Source organism: Polyergus mexicanus, unplaced genomic scaffold, assembly GCF_030449975.1.
Source record: "Polyergus mexicanus isolate NDT 795.1 unplaced genomic scaffold, iyPolMexi1.0 SCAF_4, whole genome shotgun sequence".
NCBI classification, from domain to species: domain Eukaryota; kingdom Metazoa; phylum Arthropoda; class Insecta; order Hymenoptera; family Formicidae; genus Polyergus; species Polyergus mexicanus.
Window position 1 is genome coordinate 12,213,265 of NW_027223324.1, and position 23,605 is coordinate 12,236,869.

Consider the following 23,605-nt stretch of genomic DNA (forward strand, 5'->3'; position numbering starts at 1 on the left):
CAATATAGAATTTTAAAATTCGCTAAAATAAAACTTACGTTAGTTACAGCATTCGGTTTAGCTTTACTCTCTAATAGTAGATTAATGACAAGCGTATGTCCTTGTTGTGCTGCTTGGTGAAGAGGTGTATAGCCAGCATTAGTGCTGCTGTCAACAGCAGCACCAGATCTCAGAAGAAATCGTACCATGGCTGCTTGACCAAAATGAGATGCCACATGCAATGGCGTATATCCAGCCTAAACAAAAATATATAATCTATATATATGTAGAACATACAGTCACTATATTGAAGAAATTATATCATCTGTGATAATTTAATTATGTATAAAGTGCTAATAAAATGTAACTAAAGATACGATAATAGTCATTAATATTACTACATTCGTATTCTTTCATAACATGCATAAATTGGAGAAATCTTATCAATTATATTACCTTAGTTTTAGCATCAATCTGAGCGCCATTCTTCACGAGAATAGAGGCGACGTTCACTTTATCTTCTTGTGCGCATAAATGTAGAGGTGTAAGGCCATTCTGTAAAATATATAAATAATATACAAGGTTTTTTATAAATAGACAATAGTTAAAATTATATCGAGCTCCTTTTTTACCCACCTTTGCTTTGTGATTCGTATCTGCTTTATGTTCGATAAGAAGGGTTGACATATCAGTATGGCCTTCTTGTGCACTTAAATGTAACGGCGTAAAACCAGCCTTTGATTCTGCATTAGCTTTTGCACCATATTCTAGCAAAGTGGTTGCAATGTCCATCTATCATAAACAATTTGATGTGCCATTACACAATTATTAATTCATAATTCAAATTATATAAATATGTAATTGTACCTGATTTTTGCGTGCAGCGATATGCAAAGGTGTATGGCCATTTTTAGCCATAGCATGGGGAGAAGCTCCTTTATCGAGTAAAAGTAAAGCTACGTTCTGATGATCATAATGAGATGCTACATGAAGAGGCGTTACTCCATTCTGCAATTAAAAATATATTTATTAAAGAGTTATAAAATACTATTAAACATATAAAATAATGTGTAACATGATATACATGTATTTTTATATTAATTAAATTTTATTTAAAATGCTAAACTTAAAGAGAGAAAAAAATACATACTTTTCCCTGAGCGTCAACAGGTGCGTTTTTTTGTAATAACAGTCGAGCTACATTCATATTGCCGTATTTGGCCGCTAAATGCAAAGGAGTAAATCCTTTCTTGGTCGTTGCAGTAAGCGATGCACTATTTTCTAATAAAACGGATGCAACCTATGTGATAATATAAAAATGTTATAAAATATATATCATTATATGTATAATATTTATAATTTTACCTCCTCTTGGCCTTCTTTAGCAGCGATATGAAGCGGAGTATATAAATCCTTCGTTGTTGCATCTACGCCCGCGCCATGCTGCAGTAGTAACATCACAATATCGACGTTACCCAAACGAGAAGCGACATGAAGAGGCGTCTGTTCCTCCTACAAATAAATCGCACGCGCGCGCGCGAACACACTTCTTTACATCTATACTATTAAATAACAAATTCATCTTCTCAATAACTTAAAATTATTTATATTAGTTATTATTGTAATAAAGGTACTTACTCTTGCTCTGGCGTCGACTTGGGCGCCATTCCTAAGAAGTATCCTAATAATATCAGTTTGGTTCGCCCTGGCAGCTAAATGTAACGGCGTTTCACCTCTTACTGTCGGTATATCGGGGCTAGCTTCATGTTGTAATAAATAAATCACAATATTCATACACCCCATAAAACTCGCTACGTGTAATGGGGTTAATCCAGACTATAAAAAAACATATATATGATATTGTTATCTTATGAATGTATTGAAGGTGAAAAAAAAAACTTAAAAATTTCCCACCTCAGTCGTAGCTTCGATGCTCGCTTTGTGCTTCAGGAGGAGTTCGACTACTTTTATACGATTTTTCTTACACGCGATATGAAGAGGAGTAAATCCGTTGAGCGCTCGCGCATTGGGATCAGCATTTCTATCGAGAAGTAGTTTCGCTACGCGTACGTGACCGCAGTGTGCAGCTACATGCAGAGCAGTCAAATAGTCCACCGTCACTTCGTCCACGGGTGCACGGTGATACAATAAAATTCTCGCAGCATCGACGTGATCTCCTTGAGAAGCCATGTGTAACGGGGCAAGACCGTTCTGTCAACAGAAGCCAAGTAGTATTTCGACAAATAATTGAGAAACTTCTCATTTGCGAGATATATGCGTTTGATTATCGTTACCTTCGTTTTTGAACCTATGGGGGCCCCTTTCTCGATGAGAATGTCGACTACCTCATGATGGCCAGATCTGGCCGCACAGTGCAGAGGAGTTAAACCATCTCTCGTTTTTGCTTCGATGTTTGCTCCCTTGCTCATAAGGAGATTAACCATCTTAATCTTGCCCCATTTCGCTGCCACATGCATTGGTGTGATATTGTGCTATAATGAAAGAGAGAATATATTGTGTTTAAAAAATATGCAAATAATTTTAAATTCTCTTGTCCTACAAAATACAATATATACCTTTGCTGCGAAATTAACATCCGCGCCTCTATCGTATAGCAAGGAAGCGATTCGGTCGTTGCCATAATGTGCGGCTATGTGAAGCGGGGTGAAACCGCTTTTCGATGTTACATCGGGATTATGATCGTTCTATAACAAGAGGGAAATTGGAGAAATTATGCCGTGAAAACTATATATATGATTTCTACTTATTATTATAACAAATACTAGTCGCGACTGACACAGGACGTAACAATAACTTACTTGCAAAAGTAGGGCAGCCGCCTTGCAGTCGTCTTTCTTAGCGGCGATGTGTAGAGCAGGCAGTCGAACTTTACCACGAGTGTCGTTTTCTAATAGAACAGCCACTACCTTATCGTGACCCTGTTGCATAGCTACCGCTAATGGTGTAAAACCGTCCTATAAAAAGAGAAACATGCACATATTCAAGTATTAATAAAAGAGAAATAGATATTAAATAATAAATTATTAAATAATAATTTAGCTTTGAACATAAGAAACATATTAAATTTAATAACTGATAAAATATTAAAAAATTTAACAACGATAGAAAATACCAAAAATGGAGTATTTGACACGAACCTCGGTGGCTAATGTCTGATTCGCACCCTTACTGAGAAGGTACTTGACCACGGAGTCGTGGTTTTCCTGAGCAGCCATGTACAGCGGCGTGAACCCATTTTGCGATTGTGCATTAACCGAAGCATTTCGTTGCACCAACAATTGTACAACCTCTTCTTGTCCAGCTGAAAGAGGGTATCGATGTCACGCGAATAATATTCATCTCACAATATCATTTTGCGACGCGAGAGCTTGTAAGACTCGTGAAATAAATGTTTATTTAAAATCACTCGCGTCCTTGTCCTGTATGCATTTAATGAGCGACGAGACATGAGGCCTGCGCGAGAAGGGACAAGATGAGAAGAGGATGAGAATAATGTGTTCGCTCACCGAGAGAAGCTATGTGCAATGCCGTGTTTCCCTTTTTGGTAGCGGCGTCCACAACTGCGCCGCGATTTAGGAGTTCTCTCACGATTTCCAAGTGGCCGTCTTTAGCTGCCAGATGCAAAGCGTTTAAGCCATTCTATAATATATAAATAAATATAAATATATGTAAACGCATATTTTTCGAAATTTAAATAGTATATTGTTATGTAAAATCTAAAAAGATGATAGATTAATGGAACTTACAGCGTTAGAAGCATTGATATCTACTCCAGATTCCAAATATTCCAAGACCTTTTCGAGTTGCCCAGCGCGAGCTGCCCGCAAAAATGCAGTACTCGGATCGCTCTGAAAATAACGATAAAATATTTCATTATATATTTGAGAGCAAGATAACATCAGATGAAATTTAACCTTCATCATTCTTTCCTTCCAGATTTGTATCTTCGTTCTTTATATATCTGTTTTTTTTTTCTGTGCTAAATTGGCTAAATTTAAACGCACTTGACATCAGAACCACATGTATGAGGCAAATATCGGTCGAATTAATATCCGTTCGAGATATTCTTGTGCAACTAGCTCGATTCTTTTTTTCTCTCAAGTCACGTTCGATACGTGCTGCTGCTAATCGACCATCCCGTTTCCCTTTGTATAAATAACAATTCCAAGTGGAACAGTATTCTAGCGAGAAACTTGTTTGTAAATTCCATTCTTTTCAAAATTGTATGTTTGTAGAAGAAAATTTAAAAAGAATCTAATAGTCAATTAATTTGGTAAACAGATTGGTATTATTGTGATTTCGCAAAAAGAGAAGATCTCAAATAATTATCTCAAATATTTAATTGATATAAATAAAACGTCCAATATTATCCTCAGCTATGTTTATTTTTGGTCCGATCGCTTTATCAATCATGTTTAATAAAATCGACATTAATTCCGGAGAGTAGGTCGTGTTGACCGGCTTATTTCAGATCACATCGTGGGTTAGTAATTAATTATAGATTTAGAGCATGGGGCGCCGTACTGTCTGTAACAAGAGATGACGGAAATTCAGCTCTCTCTGTCGGTTACCCATCTCTCTCCCTCAATTCGACCCCTTCTTTCTCTTCCGATCTCGCATTCGATCCTTTATTCGGGATCACTGAGCGGGTATATATCCTATGTCGTTGTAATTGGTTCTACAGGGTATCGCTCAACCCCACCGGATGTGCCTTTTAACCGTAGTTTTTTTGACCAATGTTGATAATTATTATTTATCAATCATTTTTCAAAATTCTTTATATATACTATATATTTACAGAACTACATTTTTTAAATTAAAATTTTATTGAAGTATCATAAAGCATTTGAAATTGATTAAAGAATATGATTTTGTCATTTATCTTTTCGCTTTTAAAGTTTAATTCGCCAGAGATTCTTTGCTTTTAATTGCTCGAAAATTATATGGCTAAACATTTTCAATAAAGAAAAGATTAATTTTAAATTGCTCCAAAAATCTAAGTGAAAAAGAACAACCGATGGTTTTGAGATTATAAGTTAAGATATTATTTGACTAATCTGTGCTAGATAAAAGCCAAGCGAAGCTCGAGTACGAACCGAGTCAATGGATTTGATTAAAGCAATTGCACATTCTCTCTCCTCACGCAGAAAACAATAAATATCGAGATTGACAATCTCCAATTAATCTGTGACTTATTGTTAGTAAATATCCTAGAAATATATTCAGTGGCAGAAATTGTGCCTCAATATGACAAACAAATATAATTATTACAGTTTCATAATTAAAGTTATAAAATGCAGAAGAAGGAAATAATCCATTAACTAAAGTTTTAAAACACAATTTCGCTTTCTATAGTTTAAATTTATATGGATTAATATTAGCAAGATAATCCTTAGCTATTTAAATGTTTCATATTAAAAACATAAGATTTTTTAAACAATTCAGAAAGATAGACTTATGCCGCTTTGCATTTTACGATATTAATTTATGAAGTATAAAAATGTAAAATATTTTATTATGCTGGATGGTTTGCGATCATTATATAAAATATTGCGTGCAGAAATGATGCAAATTGTATAGCTAATTGTAAGGTGATGGAAGGTGAAACTACTATAGCGTACTTCAATTGTGGGTGGTTTTGTCGAGAAGCAATGTTTTATCGTCATGCGCTCAAAGTACAACCTGGCGATAAATCGATAGTCAGTTCCTTGCTGCTCTTGCGCTTACATGCGACATTTACCATTGTTTTTTTGCTAATATTGAATGTAATTTATACATAAATAAAACAATCATCATAATTTTTCTATCATAAATATTGTACATGCTCAAAATACCGAGATGATTATTTCCTTAAAAATATCGATTATTTATAATAGACCTCAGTTTTTAAAATTTATCTTATTATTAATTTCCACGATCAAGCAGAAATTAGAGATGTGAATAGAGTTTGTGTCGCAGTAATCATTATCGCGTCCAATCATATCGCATACAACTTTTATACGATCGTGTTCTCTAGTTATCAAAATAAAAAATTATTCATGTCAGCTTTAGTTTTGTCGCACACAGATACAAGTGCGGATCAACTATGCGAAAACTGACGTGTTGCACCGGTTTGTCAGTGTAATATTTTTCTGAATGGTCAACAGATTCCGTATAAATAAACTTCCACTGTATTCATACTGCGATGTATACTTGATCCATACCGGAGAAAACATATCCGAACGAAATGTGTAATACATGGTTTAAATGTATTGGAAAGTTTTCTGAATCAAAATTATTACGGAACGAGGAAAGTGAAGAAGGAATAGTTCTCTCGAGTTTTGCGATTTGATTTTCGTGTATCATTGAATCATCCAATAAATAATATGACCGTTTAAAGTTAAAAAAATAAAAAATAAAAGAGGAATATAAGATATATTAAGATCATTATCCGTGGTATTTAGATATTTAATGTATCCCATCAACAATATTAATTATTATTTTATTATACCTTATATTATTCCGTATATTATCTACTTAAGATAAAACACATTATTTATGGAATAATTCATAAAAATTTTGCGAGCTATGCAAATTTGTGACAACCTCGTATACAATAGAGAGAAAATATATACTGTATTTAATTCATTCATTAGTATGCAGAGGCTGACGAACGTGTTCACACGGATACATGCTAGTATGTATTGCGAATGCAAGGAATCTTCTGTTTCACATGGACTACTCCGGTAAGTCTTAAATAATTCAGTAGACCGTTAGTTCCTCATGATGAGATATTCCTTACCGCTTCCCCTACTCTCTTTTTCTCGGTAGTCTCTCACTTTCTTTTAAGAATTCCCACGTAGAAAAATAAGCGAGCATAGAGGAAAAAACTATAGCTATTGTATATATATGTTTGTAATAAAAATTATGGCACTTTTATTATTTCTTAAAATATTCTCAAAATATCAGTGAAATAATATTACACCCAATGAAAATTCGTATTACTGCCCAAAAATAAATCCCATAATATATATAGTCAAAAAGATCTCAACGCATCAAACAAAAAAATTTTTCAACTGCGCTTACTTATTACATTAAACAACCGTAACAAAAGGGTAGATTCCATTTACGGAGCGTGTAATGTGAATCGACATACTTTTCCTTAAAAAAAAAAAAAAGTAGCGCACGTCACTCCCAGAAATTGAAAGTAATCGATAAAGTGTATGCGAATAAAATGAGCCTCTTTATTCAATAAGTTCAGAATAAACTGTCAACAAGCGCAACTATAAATAAACGTCTATCGAAATTTATGGTTCAAAATTTCCTTCGTGTATGCGACAAATGCGCTATAGATATTTCTTCGCTATTACGGAAGGCTTCTTCGAGACGCGCAAATGCCACTTAAAGAGTTGTTGCGTGCATATTTAAAGTGCTTTAAGAAGGTCAATTGTACGTCAATTATGTAACATAACTGGTAACTTTATTACGATTTATTACGATAATCCATTGAAACATATAATAAAAAAATAATATATTATATTATTTTATAATATATTTATTTGTAACTCTAAAATGTGTGAATTAACTCACTGAGATGTGTTTGATTTTTCTGTGCAATTAATTACAGATATAATATAAGAAACATTTAAAATTATTTAGTTATTATGTAATTATGATAAATTTTAAAAGATGAAGAAAAGATCGTAGAATACAAGATACAAAATTCGAGGCAACTTTAATATTCTTCCTTTTATCAGCGATATAATTAAATAATAAAGTTTTTAAATATACCAGCAAGTACATTTTTTTTTTTTTTTACCGCGGATGGTCTAAAGTTGCGGTTTTCCACGGATAGACTTTAGCATAAATGTTTCAACGATCTCTGCGGTTTTCTCGGTGATTCAAAGTAAGGAACTCGTTCCCAGTAACTATACGCAAGTGTACTTACTTCACTTGCTGTCTAGGCAGGGATGCTTTAAGGGCTTCCGGGGCCTCTTAGGGAGCGTGAAAAAAGTCGCTTAACATAGAACGCAGACTACGACGTCACCGAGTCAGAAACTGCGCGCTATCAACTCTCGCAGCAATTTATAACGTATGAATTTATTTCGGACATTTAAAAAAAAAAAAACGCTGCGTCACGATATATCGGCGCGAATTATTTATAGTCGCAATTTATAACAGATCTTCCTTTCCGCGATTGCGACATCGGGGAGATAATTAAAGTCGCATTTTCATACAAGAGAGGATCGAAATACCGAGATGGAATGGTATGTTCTAAGCAAAGCGAATGTCACAATGATCCTGCACGCAAACCAACTGCAATGAGAAAAGACAAGGAATAATTTAACAGATAACTCGAGACTTGGGTCATTAACCGAGTAATAGCACGATCGTGCACACGCAGGCCATGACAAAGTTTAAAATTTAGTGGCTGTTAACGTTATATTCTCTATCGTTGTCGATCCAAGAGTCCGTTCTCCTTTTTTTTTGCGTCATATCCTTGACGCAAAGGAACAGAGTATGTACTTCCGGCTTGTGACAATAGCTCCATGACCTCTAGTGTTCGCCGTTTATTCATCAGAGTTACGATAAAAGCATTCTCTTCTGTAGTCGTCCTTTATCAGATGCAACTTTCAGATGCGAGTACTACTACATCAATTGTAATGATCGTAATGGCTATGCGCCCGCCTGCAATTTCTGGCGGTGCATCGAGCTAACTATAGACGCACCATGCGCCAAACTAACGAACAGCCATAGAATGCGTTCGAATGCGGCCGCGATAGTTTCGTTCTGACAAAAGAAAAGTAGGAATTGGCACTCGCAATCATCTACGTGATAAAAGAGATTGTATGCTCGTCAATAATAATAATTCAACTAAATATTTATGTATTCGAAAGAAGAATGAGCGTTTACGATTGTTATTGATGTAGATTTTTAAGTAAATTAGATTATTAATCTAAGTAAATTAGAGATAAAAATAAGTATGGATTAATTGAAATGTATTCATGTAAAATAATAACGTTTTTCAATAAATTCAATTTTCTAATAATAATTTTAAAATCGCGAATCTGTCACAGGCCATAACCATAGATGATAGTACAGCGGAGAGTGCAACGACCTGCTGCATGGGGATCAACGGACCTCGTGCAGGTATCACACTTTTTCCCTTTCACAAAGCATCCTTGCAACGGGCCCGACGAGCGCCACAAAAGCGTGCGATTAAAAAACCGTGACTATACATTTAAGCTCTATCAGCATATAAATAATAGTAGATCGTTAACTTTATAGAAGTTAGCCTTTCAATGAAGAATTGCAAAAAAAAAAGATAACAAAAATAAATGATTTCGAGAAATTTAATTCTTAAATGTATGGTTGTAGCAATTTCATGGAGAAAAGATAAGATGCTTTACGAAAAATTATTGCTTGTATAAACTTTTGATGAAATCGTGTCTTAATAAAATTTACTAATACAATATTAAGATTCATGAATATATTTAAGCACAACAAAATTCATATACAAATATTCGATATATGTAATTACTATATCGAAACAAATGTTTTGTTGCGAATAGTAACTTTTAATAATAATTTCTATTTAAAGAACGACAAAGTCCTATGTTATAAAAAATTGCTTACGTAATTAACGATAGTTGTTGAAGGTCTGTTCTCATTAAAACGTAGTCAAAGATATGTAGGCAATAAGGACGATATTACTCGTGCAAAGAACAGCAATTAAAGTCACGACAATGATAAAACGAGGCCGAGTTCATTGACTGACTAAAGATGCTGGCTCGAGCTTGATAGAGAAAGGATAATAAAAATGAAAAGAAAGGAAACGGTCCATGGAGGAGAGCAAAGGAAGATGAGAAGAGAAAGAACACGGAGTCAAGCTTTCTCGAAGTGTAACCTACGAGCGAACTACGTGTTTGCATTTTCCGATCAATGAAGTAATACGCCGGAGAAACGTCAGCTCGGTTAATAATGTCGTAATGGAAAATGCCAGACAATATTCAGATAGAAAACAAGAATATTATGTCCTTCTTAGATTACGTAGGCCGGAATAAATTTATACTTGACGTATGCTGTCTACTTTCAGAATGCTCCTCTTCGCAATGAAAAAATAATTGAAATTCCTACATGACGTTTTAATGCATCGCGTAAAGTGGAATAAATATAAGATTTTTTAGAGTTGCGAATTAATTAATTAATTAAAAAAAAAACACTAATCTCAAATAAAAAAAAATCATATTACAATATATCACGTAGACATCCTATTAATTTATTGTAAATCTTTATTCGTATATTTCTTTCTAAAGAATAAAGTTTAAAAAATATATATATATATATATTTCATTCGCTGCGTTTAATAATCAAAAAAACTTTAGTTCTCGAATGCGTTAGAATTTAATAGTCACGCGACGAAAATAGTTTCTCAACTTCTGCGAAAAGTTAAAATTAATAGCACAAAAAAATTTTCAGAATAATTTGCCAGTATACAATAAAAAAGGGATTCAACATGTACATATTAAATATCAAATTATAATAGTATATTTCGCTCACTATATTCGTATACCAGTAGTGGTAGGAAATCTATTCAATGATACTATTAATCACACGGTAATAAACAAATGAGAAATAAATTTCATGATATTAATGATGTTGCTCTATTATATCATCGCTCGCGGACATACTTCAGAAATGTAGATGTCAGACATGGAACTGGTGCAAGTGATTGCTATGACTGAGTAGTCAGACAATTAGTAGTTGCGATAATAATGACGGAGTAGAACGTTATAATAATCTCAGCTATATAGAGCGTAGAGACTTAACTGGCTGTATACTTTGTATTAAAAGTAGCGGTTTCATCAAATTAGTCAGCTATTATACTTAATAAATCGACGTGCAAAATTGATGATTGATAGTCATATTACGTTATTTCAAATGCATTAGGCGCTATAATTTAACCATTAGCCCTGTTAAAACGAAATATCGAAAAATACACTATTTATACGATACATCCATGATTAGTTTCTTTTATATTAAATTTATTAAAATTTGCAATTATTTTATAAAATTCAAAGATACAAATCTAGAACCCACAATTGAAATTAATTAAAACACAGATTATACTTTTTTTAAACCGAGTTTTTTCGACGTAATAGTTTGAACATTTACTGCGTTAAAAGTTTAATACCGTAAGATCACGACAGAAACATTTATTATATAGACGTGTTAGCAATTGCTGAGATTTAGTTACAATCATAAGAGTATAATGAGTACGCCTTCTCTCCAAAGACTCGGGATATAATAGGGATATCCCCCAAGCAATGCTCTGGATATTAATGTCTTGACTTATCAACGCCAATGATTAATGACAATTTGCGTCGGTCACTGACCAAAAGAGAGAATTAGAAGATCGTGACCAGAAGAAACATAGTCTTCGTGAAGTCTCATCTTCTACCCGTATCCCGGCAATGAATTCAAGTTTACCGCGTTACAAAACAAGTACCGAGAAAGATTATCTTTACGAGGACGCGATATCGTTGACTGGTCTCATTGGCTTTTCGTAAAAACATTCTCCATTAGCGTGTTTTAAGTGTTGGAGATTCTATCTTCGTTAAGAAAATACTCGATGGACGCGACCGCGTTCTTGCAGAATAAAATCGATTTATATCGAAAAAGTGAATGACGATGAAAAAGCAATTATGTATGTATATGTGTATGTATATATATCGGCAAAAAGTACCATAATCAATGTTGCCCATTACTAAGAATGTAATAACACTTTTGCAGCCATGTCGGCGAGGAACCGGCGATCTACGTTTAGCCGAGACGTCAACCCGCAACATGCACGCTGCGTGCTGGACATAACAGTTAAAAATAACGTCAAGGTGCGAAACGCACGATGCCGAAGTTCCGGCTTGTACAGACAAAATTTAAATTTTCTTGAAAGTCTGTATAAAAAAGATGGTTAAACATGTTCACATTAAAGTTATTATCCAATACGGTACGACTTTCGACATAAGAAAATGTCATATCTTATAGCATCAAGTGTTTAAAAACATTTTTAAATTTAAATATTAAATAATAACAATTAAATAATAAAATTAAATTCAAATTTTGAAATTTAATCACAAATAAAATATCACACTTGTATAAAAAATGAGAAAACGACCTATAATTTACAAGAAAAAGGAACTTAAAGCGCAATTAAATAGATATTTTTTTGTTGTACCCATATTTTTTCAATTATATATATCACTAAAAGCAGTGGAATTGTATATAAATGTACAGAAAAAAAAAACAATTTTTACAAACAATTAAAAATTTTTAGGATACTTCGAAATGCTCAGAAATAATTATCAATGAAGATGTTTTGCAATAATAAAATATATAATAATTGTTATCGATATAATCTATATTTCGTGTTATTTCTTTAAAACGAATGAAGAGTTAAGAACGGTAAAATTTTTCCGTAAAATTATGCGTCATATGACAGTGCATATCCGTCTCTATCGGTCCTTTGAAGAGTAAAGATGTAGAAACTCTTCCCCTCTTCCATGTGTATTCTTGGTAATTGCAATTAAATTTGTCTGTTTGGCTGGGAATCCTCCTGCAACGCGGTTCCCTCGAGTCCTGCAAGGAGATGAGGTTTCCCACGGGCAAAATTTAATATCGCGACCTCGTGATCGCGTTGCCGATAGGATTTCGCGACATTCTTTACTACGTTAACGACCGCTTTATGAGTACGATGTGCCAGTTATTAGAAATTTTTTCAACTTAAAGCATACTCATGTATAAAACATCCTTTCAAAAGAACGCTTTATGCATAAATATAAATTATAAATAAAAAAAAACTTGTAATAAAAATAAATCACATGTAACAAAAAAGAGAAAATAAAAGAAATATAATTTACAAGATATTTATGTAGAATATATATATATAAAACAGTAAAAGTACATTTTAACAGAGTCTTGTTTTGTCTTTCTCTGTCTCTTCTTCCAATATATCAAAATCTCTTCCATTTTTATTCATAAGTCGGTCTTATGCAATCACTGCGCATTACAGGCCGGCAATGACATCATGTCCAGCGTTACAAGCTGAAGTCATCAAGTGCCAACTCTGACCAATACTGAAGATTTTTTTAATGGCCATTTTGTCACGTATAACGGTGTGTATACGCAGGTAGATTAAATTTCTTAGCAAAGCAAACGTACTTGGTTTACGTCTAGAGATTAAACTCATTGTCAGAGTAAAGCGTGATGATTATTCCACGATTTATTTTCCCTGATGATTTTTTTATATTTTCAAAAATATTTGCAGATTAAATGGCGTATGATGAAAATAGTAAAAATATATTTGCAAATATATTTTGATAATTATATAATATCTCTTGTAATAAAATAATATTAGTAAAGTCTCGTAATAATAGATAGTTTTTATTATAAAATGATAAGGATTAAAGTTTGATATACTTGAGATACTTATTGTAGAACATTTTTAATAGAAATTTTAGTAGAATAAATAGAACAGAAAACAATTATGCGCTGAAATAACTGGCTTTACATATAGTTCGAGTATCAAAATTCTGCTTATTCCCTTAAGCAGTTTTGGCCGTGAGCTAAATATAAATAGAATGCGTTAACCGTTCAAGACTGCGAGAAAAACATTGATCGATTCAGAAAAGAGCACGTACTTTAATATAATAACTATTAATTAACCGCGGAAATGACTTCTCAGTGTCATATAAATATTTAATCGCAGAAACTTCCGTGATAGATTTCTTCGGATATTTATACTCCAATTATATACGAATAAAAGTAACGAAAATACTTTAAAAAATTTTAAAATTCCTAGAACAGAATTTATATTACAATAAAAGTAAAACAAAAATGTCTTCTATACAAAATGTATTTTACATAAATAAGTTCTTTATTTGACTGCAAAACATTTAATTTGCAAATTTTGTAATATCTGCACATAAATATTAGTATGCTGTCATAAGAATCAATAACACGATCATATAAAGTATACATATGTATTGACTTATAACAGACAATATATTTTTACTGTTCATATCTCTGTTTCACACACGCACGCAATCAATCTGTTTTATGGGCTATTTACTTATAAAGTAAACGTTAACTTCAAATATAAGCAATTTTATTATATAAGTGTATCCTTATATCTTTAAATATAAATATATAAAAATATCGATTATATATGTGTGTATATGTATATATCTGTATTATAAATTTGCTGCGCGCATAATACATTCGCAACGATTGAATTTACGACACGAATTAACCGGTTGTCCGAAGGGTACGTCGCCATGTGCCAATTTTCACTGCAAGCAAGGCAGAATGCAGTTCTGACTCATCCATATCGTCATCATGAAAAGTATACAGGATGAATGTTATTGTATAATGCCCAAAACATCCAAGCGCGATAAAGCGACAAACATCTCACGAACGCGTTCGCGCGGGAGATACGCTTCTTCGCTGTGAACGCTCTATCTATGCGAAATTATTTTCATTTTATTGTACGTCTCTGTAATGATCTAGATCTTCGAGGTCATATTTAAAAAAGGTATGTAGGACTTTTAAAAATTATAATATTATTCCAAGAATACTATCATAATTGGCAATGCGATAATCTCATTATTATTCAATAAACGTAATCTAATACATAATATATTGATTTGTAATATTGATAAAATTTCAATAAAATTCCAATATTAGATTTTTCGAATAAAATTCTATAAACGCACAAATCTAATTCACATTAATATATAATAATAATAATTTTTTAAATCATTTATATTGCATTAGTGTAACAGATATTAGTCTATTTTTCCTAACTATTCATAGAGCGAGATTTGATATCGCGCTTAATTACTGAGACAAGAACGAAATTTATATCTGCGTCATTATTAACAGCTCTTCGAGCTGTTAACAAACCATATATGCAATGTATTGCCATATATACAAGTGTCAAACAATTGAACCCTGAATCCGTTGTACTGTTATATCAGGTTCTAAGACAATCTCTAATTGTATCTTACGCGACGTAAGCGTTATATTCTAACGCGCCATTCGTTACGGTAAATTAAGCGTTGCGGGAATAAATTTAAGATAATGAAAATGTAATTTTATAATGTAACGTTGCTATTAATTAATGGTAATCACAATTTTTTGCACCGTCTATGTTTATCTCCATATATATCGTGTATAAAGACAAGAATAATAAAATTTTTTTTTAACGAGATTGATATAATAGCAAGGGGAAAAATCACTATTATTGAACATTTGTAAGAAATTATCAGAGCTAACACGCACGCTATGAAAGATAAAGAAAATTGTATTATTGGATTTGTATTATTTCAAGCGGCAGAATCCCCTTTCCGTTCGCATATTCGACCGTTCTTAATATACGTATATATGTCACCCAATGTTATCCAGTAACGTAATCTCTTTATCGCTACGTTCTTTTCATTGAGGCTTAATTAAATGTACTCTCGGTATGCCGGTGGAGGAAATGAGGGCGAGAGGGCCCCTGACTTCTCCGACTGAATGGGGAGCAAGTGGAGAGTACGGTTGAAAGGGTCGAGGTCGTTGGTATTAATGGCATATGCATAGCAGCAATGAACTAAATTTTAGGATCTTGTCATGGATACTTTTATCAAGCGGGAATAGAAACTACAATATATCCTTTCTTTTACACAATGCTTTACCGTAAACAATTTTTTATTGCGAATTTCTTTTAAGTCTTAACGGATTCGCTACTGTTGTATACTTCATATAGTATAAAAGCACATAGGTAAACTATACATACACTGCAAATGAATTCTAAATTTCTTTCTTTTTACTTTTCCTGTTGTCATTTAGATAATTATTAGAGATTCATTAAATAATAATAAAAATAGGATAATCTATTAGCTGCAGAGATAAAGTTTTGAACAAAATAAATTAAAATAGTATATCAATAAAGTTACACAGATAAACACATATTCAAATAATTTCTAATAAAATAATATATAATTTTATATATATATATATATATGGGACAGGCAAGATGGAGTCTCGGAAGCACGGGTCGATATGAACGCGGCAACCCTATTGCAGGAAACCGCCCCCTATTCGTTTCTCCGTAGTCTCCGTTCGCTCCTCTTACCTTCTTTGCTTGCCTCTTTTTCATGTGCACACTATCAATCTCTTTATCCCTTTATCCCTCTGCCTCTGTCCTTGATATCACTATCGGCATCGTTTGTTAATCGATACATGTCCAACTTTTTTTTAAAACGCACTTTTACTTGTAGATAAGTGAAAGCAAGAGGATTGATTACAAACGCGGAAGGAAAGTATGTTGTGACTGCAGTGCGATGATGAAAAGATTTTTAATTATTTGATAATCACATATATATTTTCGCTGAGAAAATAGTTATCGTATAAATATAACATTCTAAATAATTTTGTAAAAATTTCAGTATCTTATAAATATTGTATATAAAATTATTGACTGTTAAATCTCTTTAATCCGTTAATAACGATGATATCCATAAGAAATAGCGTCGATAATTTTGATTCGAGCGAGAAAAGCCACACAAATGTATTTAACGAATCTTTGCGCTATTAAATGTTCACTGCTTCATCATCGAGATGATTCAATGCTACCTTGACAATATAAAACTCGATTTATATTAACAGCTGACACGGTGACGTTGTAATAAAATTGTCAGATCTTCTCACTATATCAGGTAAAAACGGTCAGATTGCGAAAACATTCACGTATCGCAAGAAACCAACGCATTACCGAAATGGACTCGTTCGTGATATTTCGTGTGTGAGTATTTTTTATTCTCTGACCTTTCAATTTCTCTAGCGATGACGTAATCTCGCCACGTGCACGTATGCATATAAATAAAAATAATTACGTGATGTGATCACGATGGACATACGATGCGTGGAATAAAATTTGCATTAAATATGCGCAAAAAAAAAAACTCGTCGGTATCTATTAATTAATATTGATATTGACTATCTCTCATAACAAATATCGTATAAGTTATATCTGTATTTTCACAGAAACATAGGGTAATATTAGGATTTATTAAGGGTCTTATTTTTCGCTTAATTCGTCTTATCTATAAATGTGATTTCAAGGAAAATAGAGTTGTCGTCTATATAAAAATGCTATTATATAAAGACAAATGTGTTATTCATATACATATATGATACGGCAGTAAAAATGCCAGATGTTATACGATCAGATACTTGCATTCCGTCTCAGCCATTTGTCTCTGCAATTATCTATTTTCTCTGAATAATGATTTTTACTGGCATCACAATTGACAACAATTAATCCGATTTAAAGGATAGTATCAACGTAATATGTTACTTATTTTCTAGGAGTGTCTCTCTTTAATCGTAATTATATTTGATTTCGATTAATTGATTTTTTCGTCAGCGCACACACACATACACACACACAAAACACGCTCACTTAATGTTTCAATTGCGTTATATTCCCTTGATATCTTTGCGTGTACGCGTTTAATTCTTTGTGCCCGGTACGTTAAGAAAAAGTAAAATATGATAATATATTTAGCATTCCTTACTAAAGAAACGTTTTTTATATAACTTTAATTTTACATATGCTCAGAATATTTCGAAAGTTTTCACTTTATACTCTTTATCAATTATTTTGATTTTATATTTTTATTGAACAAGAAAGCATGATAACAAATGTAAAAAGTATTAGATTAATGTTTTTAAAAATAATTAAAAATTAATCTAATCGATTCGCAAGGAAAAATATTTCTTCAAAAAATACGTATAACGTGCGTCAAGGAATTTAAAATGGAATGGAAAATTTTATTTATCTCTCTTTAGAAACATAATTAAGACGCGAAATGCAGCGAGACAAAAATAACATCATCATTTGGTCATTGGAAAGAGATTTAAAACGTGAAAAAAAAAAATTAATTAATTAAAACGACGTGAAAAAATAAGTTTCTCTCTCACACACACTTTCTCTCTTTCTATTTCCCTCGACGTCCTGTATTTGTGTTATTATAGAAAGTAATTAGTCTACGCCATCGTGATAATTTTAGCCGGTTATAAATGCACTAGCGATTGATCTAACCCTCCTTGAATCTGATCGATGAGGATTGTTGCACCAAGTTGTGAACAGTTGTACTTTTGCCTACGATATCGATACACATTTTGATATTCCCACCATTCCATCGTATCAAAAGCGCAATAACGAGTCCTACTTTATTGCATATCGTATATATGTACATATAATCTATTTTATATACAAATATCTACTAAAAGTTTGGAATGTCATAATGAATGATATTAATGGAATTTTTCAATAAATAAATCAAATATTATGATTGCAAGAATAGTTTCCAACATGCATCATGTAATATTTTCAAAGTAGGTCAGTATCGATTATATGAAAAGCCAGCGTAAAAGCGTGTGTTATAAAATGTCACGCGGGAATTAGGGCAACAACAAAAACGCTACGTAGCCTATTCTATATGCTAGATACTTCTTTTATCCGGATAATTCTTTTGTTCGAATCGAAGCTGATACGTGCACTCTAGTAATCGAGAACAAACGTCTAGTCGGAACTATATGTAAATGCGACTAATGCTGCGTAGTCTATTTTTCAATCATTTTACATGATGATTTAATAATATTCAAATTCGCTGACAAAGAAATTCGAAAAATAAACTTTTATTAGTAAAATAGAATGAAACAAATGTAAAATAAATATGTGAGAATAATTGATTCATTATAGATAAACTTGCAACTTTTAGCGCGTCTTCACGAAAATTATTCTGTATATTATTAACATTCACGGGATACATAATCGCGAACGACGAAAGAGTGGACATTCTAATCCCAAGTGGCAAGAGTTGCATTAAATTATCTTTCGCTCGTTTATTCTCGAGTTTCTTGTGCGCAGGTAATAGGAAAAGAGAGAAGGGATAAGATTTTCTTTTTCCAGAATCGATGGGAAACCGTCAGCATAACGAGTTCATTGCCATATCTCTTCCCCTCTTAGACGAATTAGAGGGCTGAGACGAACCCTTTTCGATTACGAAAGCGTGGTGAGACACTCTGGTCCACGGCATTAAAGGGCGGAAAAAGTAAAGAGGGAGAAAGTATCGACGACGCGAAAAGGGCTATAACCCCTATCGAGTTTACACAGCTCGCTACTTATTGAGGGTGTGTTTAAAGAAGTGAACCAGCCGAAATGCGTATTCGAGTTATCGCACTTTGTCGACTGCTTCGTTAGGTACTTTGAAGTCTGTTAATTGAAGATCTTTAACCCGATTAGACATTTATAAGTAAAACAACGCTCTCAAGTGCATCGATAAAAAGTGAACATAAATATATATTAAATGTGAACATTTTTTTTTGCCAAATATAAATCTTATATTAACGAGAAGAGTAAAATTTAATTATATTCTATCTAATTTTGATTTTCACAAATACTAGAAGTCTTTATTCTGTAAACTGTTAAGAAAAAATATAATAAGTTATGCATACATATTATTTAATATTTTTAGTTCATTTTGCTTTTTTATAGACAAAGTTTCATAGATTCTAGAATTTTGCTAATGAAAAATCCATTTCTGATCTCTGTATACATAATTATGTAATCAATTACACAGTTAGTACTCTCTTAATTCATATAATGTACCTTGAATACTGCATGTCATGTGTATTCTCTAAAACAGACTAAAATTAAATTATTAAGATTATCTGCAGCATTTTCCGGAGCAAGCTCGCTAAATATTCATTTCGACTACTTTGAAAAAGATTTATGTGACATGAGTCAAATTTAGCGCTTAAAGGGTTAAGAGCCCAGCTGCTTCTTCGAAGCTGACACGATTTAATAATTAAATCAAGTCCACATAGTAAGAGTTGTATCGCTGCCCATTGTTAGCGACGAATAACTCTGTCCACCTTCGCTACTTTTAACGACACAATGGCATTTTACGAGATATTATTAAAGTGGATTCATCAATCACGGCAATTTCCGACATTGCTTTTAATGCTCAAGTACTTGTCAAGGGAAGAATGCTAAATTTCTATGGAAGTCATTGTCAATTTGAAATAAATACTCGCTACAGAGAATATAATAATAATTAATTTAAACTGCTTTTTAAGCTAACATTTTATAGATAAACATTATTTTTTTTTTAAATTATCATTTATTAATTCAATAAGAAACTTGACAAATAGAATAATACACAATTATTTTAAAATATTGGCTTATTAATTTTCTATAATCGGCAAAATTTATGTTTTACTTGATATATTTTAAGCATAAAATATAGTATTTTTCAATTATTATTAATTATCGTCACGCATATTATTAAAGCGTTGATTTTCTCCAGAATTAATGATATATTCTACAAACATTCTTGCTCATTTTTTTCTAAATATTTCTCTAAACTTTGTTTATGTAAAAATAATTATTTTTATATAAGAAAAAATCTTTATAATCTTAATTATAAAAGAAATGTTGAAAATAATTTGGCATATTTCATAGCTGTTATCCTATTATAATAAATCTATTATATTATATGCCAGTTGATGCTATAAACCCGATGATTTTGAATCGAGACGCGTCTCGAAGTAAAATTTCACGGTGACGCATACGCGCGAGCGTTTGTAGACCGTTCATCTAGCGTAAAGCGTGAAGCCACCTCGCATTCAAGCTTGAACGCCATTGCGGCAGCGTACCGGCGCGAAAACGTTTATTTTCAGTCCACTTTTACAGCAGACGGAAGGGATGCACATGTATTACATACACGATATACATATATACGTTAGTCGACGGTTTCGCAACGCGCGGTTTCATCCGGCGAGGAATCGACGAATGGAAAATAACGTATTCTTAATGGTCATATAATAGTTTCAATTGTAAAAACGGCACAATACGATTAATTCGTTGATCGATATACGGGAGATTGCTGCATTTATCTGATCGCGCCGCGTGAGTTATGCAAAATATTGTTTAAATGTTTTTATCGAACGCGAAATATTCTCTATAACTATCTTGGCGCACACTTAATTTAGCATATCTTCTCCTAAAATGCAAAACGATTATCTTTGCTTAAATTACATTCTTACATTTTTGGGGAAGACCTGTTCCAGAATAAAACCGTTTATCCAATTTTAATGACTTGTTTACTTGTTATATGAAATTAGCGCTATGATCACATATTGGATATCTTTTTCAATTATATCTCTAAGTATTTAGGGCTTTAGGGCGTTCCTGGCTAAAGTATTTCACGGAAGAGGGATGACGCATCGCTATAAGAAACGTGCGTGCCTTCATCGTCTTATTGCGAGCGATCAGAAATGTAGCTCATGTCAGAATTACATTTTTGCTTTTGTAAATCTCCGTATACACGTAACATCGTCCCCCAAAAGCGCATCGCGATAACGACGACGTCGAACGCGAAAAGAATTACCAAACGTAATAGTCTAAATCCTGTAATGCGTCACGAGTGACCTGGATTCGTGATCGCCGCAATATCACCTTCGTGTCCTTTATCGTACATGCGGGCATCCTAAACGATGAGTATGCGGCTTTAAATCCAACAGTACAGTTTTCTAATGCGATTAGTCCCATTGACATTTTTATGACGAACGTCTGGTCGCAACGCGATTTTAATTTCGACGACGAATCCTTCAACAAGAATTTCTGAAGAGAATTCTTAGTTTAAAAATTAGTATCCTATTCTGGCTGTTTAAATTTTAATTAACGAAAAATATCTTTCTCTTCTATCGTTTCTCGTAGCACAAATTAGATACTCCGAAATTTATAATCGCGAATGTTTTGGAATCTCCTACGTACCTGATATTCGCGATAAAACACGGCGACCTTGATTTACATGAGGGGAACACGCAACTACCAATCTTTCAGCTATACCGGCCATTGAGTCTCGGTCAATTAATCAATTCGCTTAGCATGACTCAATTACAAACGTAGTAATGCGACGGAAACATATTTTTATTTATATCAGAGAAACGCTCGAATCTTTCTTTCTCTTCCCAGGATTGATTAACCGTGGCCTCGAGACATTGTTCAAGGTTCGTTGGCGAGGGTTTATGATGAAATATTATGATGTAATTCTCCGCGAGTCAAGAACATATAATACACGAAGAGCGATTAAATGTTAGCGTATAAAACCGGATGATGAACGCATCGTAAGTCGAGTCAATGAAGTCTTAGCGATGTGCGACAAACTGCTGTTGCAGACTTCGAGGAATTTAAGCGATGCTGCAGCGACCGGTTTATATTGCTTATCGCCTTGAATATTATACGCCAACATTTTATTTTCGTGTTTCAATCGCCATGATAAAAGTTATATATAAACTTTAATTTAAATGTGAATCTTAAGCTTGTATTTTTTGAAAAAAGATCGTCATATACAAGTGTCAAAAAGAAATTATCATTTATTAGCTGTACTACGAAATAAGTATATAATCTATATTTCAATTATATTTTTTTACGCGTATTCATTTAATTCATAGATTTTCCTGAGATTCGGCAAAGTGAAAAATGATAATACGTTTGTGAAACTGAAACATCATACGACATCACGAGATCTAGAGAAATGAAATAATATTCGTTCCCGAATTACATTTGGTGAACATAACACGTACCGCTCTGTCACGACACATTTTTAAAGAATAAAGGAACGACTGTTTCCGTACGAGAGTACTCGTTAATTAACGTAAGAGCGACTTGATTTCGTCATAACATAATGACATATATATATATATATATATATATATATATATATATATATATATATATGTTTCTCATATATATATATATATATATATGCCTGAGAAAGTATCATATATTGTAAAAAATATTACAATATATAAGACTTTACATTTATTATTCGTTAATTTTATATATTTTTTTACAATTTTTTACAGCTACTTTTCTACCGGCTAATTTCATCTACGCTTACAAAAAAAATATGTAATTCGATGCAAATATATATACGTATATACATATATGACACACCACGTATCATAAAATACACGTAATTCTTTGAACATAGTTCTACAAATATATATTTAAGTACAAATGTACTTGTTACAAAAAAAAAAAAAAAAATGCCTAAATACAAGCGTAGTATCCAAAGTATTGGAAAGAAATGAATGAAATAGAATTAATGTATTCTGAAAAAATCAAGTCAAAAAATAAATTTATAATACTTCGTATTAATATAAAAAATTAATTATGACATAGAATTGAATCGTTTATTGATTCGCAATCTCCTTCTCTAAATCTGTGTCAACCGGTTTCCTATGCCATCCTTAGGTAGAAGATACTTACCTTATCCCCTCAAATTTTGTCACCGTACCAATTTGCTCTCATCTTTCTCGCTTAAATAAAATAAAATATTTCAACCTATATTACCTGAAGCTATTGAGATAGTTAATAGCTTTGCATTTTACTTAACTGATATTTTCCACATTGAATTGGTTTTAATGATGTAATAATTCACGCGAACGGAAAGAAGTTGCAATTAACGAAGCAGTTTGAAACTTTCTATCCGGTAGGCTTTTTTTCCTG

At 32.6% G+C, this 23,605-nt stretch overlaps 1 protein-coding gene across 14 annotated transcripts in view; it reads right to left on the reverse strand.

Annotated features, from left to right (window-relative positions):
* The window catches only part of LOC138932899 (ankyrin-2), a 76,529-nt gene that overhangs the window by 48,015 nt on the left and 4,909 nt on the right, over positions 1-23,605 (reverse strand). For all 14 annotated transcript variants that reach the window (XR_011446865.1, XR_011446864.1, XR_011446863.1 and 11 more), the window contains exons 3-16: positions 3,747-3,848; positions 3,507-3,639; positions 3,138-3,301; positions 2,799-2,954; positions 2,556-2,684; positions 2,274-2,471; positions 1,894-2,190; positions 1,618-1,815; positions 1,345-1,491; positions 1,130-1,279; positions 847-987; positions 616-771; positions 436-534; positions 39-236 (exon numbers count right to left, since the gene is read on the reverse strand). Coding sequence is in view for 4 of the 14 variants with exons in the window: in XM_070295207.1 (XP_070151308.1) it covers positions 39-236; positions 436-534; positions 616-771; positions 847-987; positions 1,130-1,279; positions 1,345-1,491; positions 1,618-1,815; positions 1,894-2,190; positions 2,274-2,471; positions 2,556-2,684; positions 2,799-2,954; positions 3,138-3,301; positions 3,507-3,639; positions 3,747-3,848 (2,268 nt within the window). In the remaining 10 variants the exon portion in view is untranslated. The remainder of the gene's footprint in view (positions 1-38; positions 237-435; positions 535-615; positions 772-846; positions 988-1,129; positions 1,280-1,344; positions 1,492-1,617; positions 1,816-1,893; positions 2,191-2,273; positions 2,472-2,555; positions 2,685-2,798; positions 2,955-3,137; positions 3,302-3,506; positions 3,640-3,746; positions 3,849-23,605) is intronic.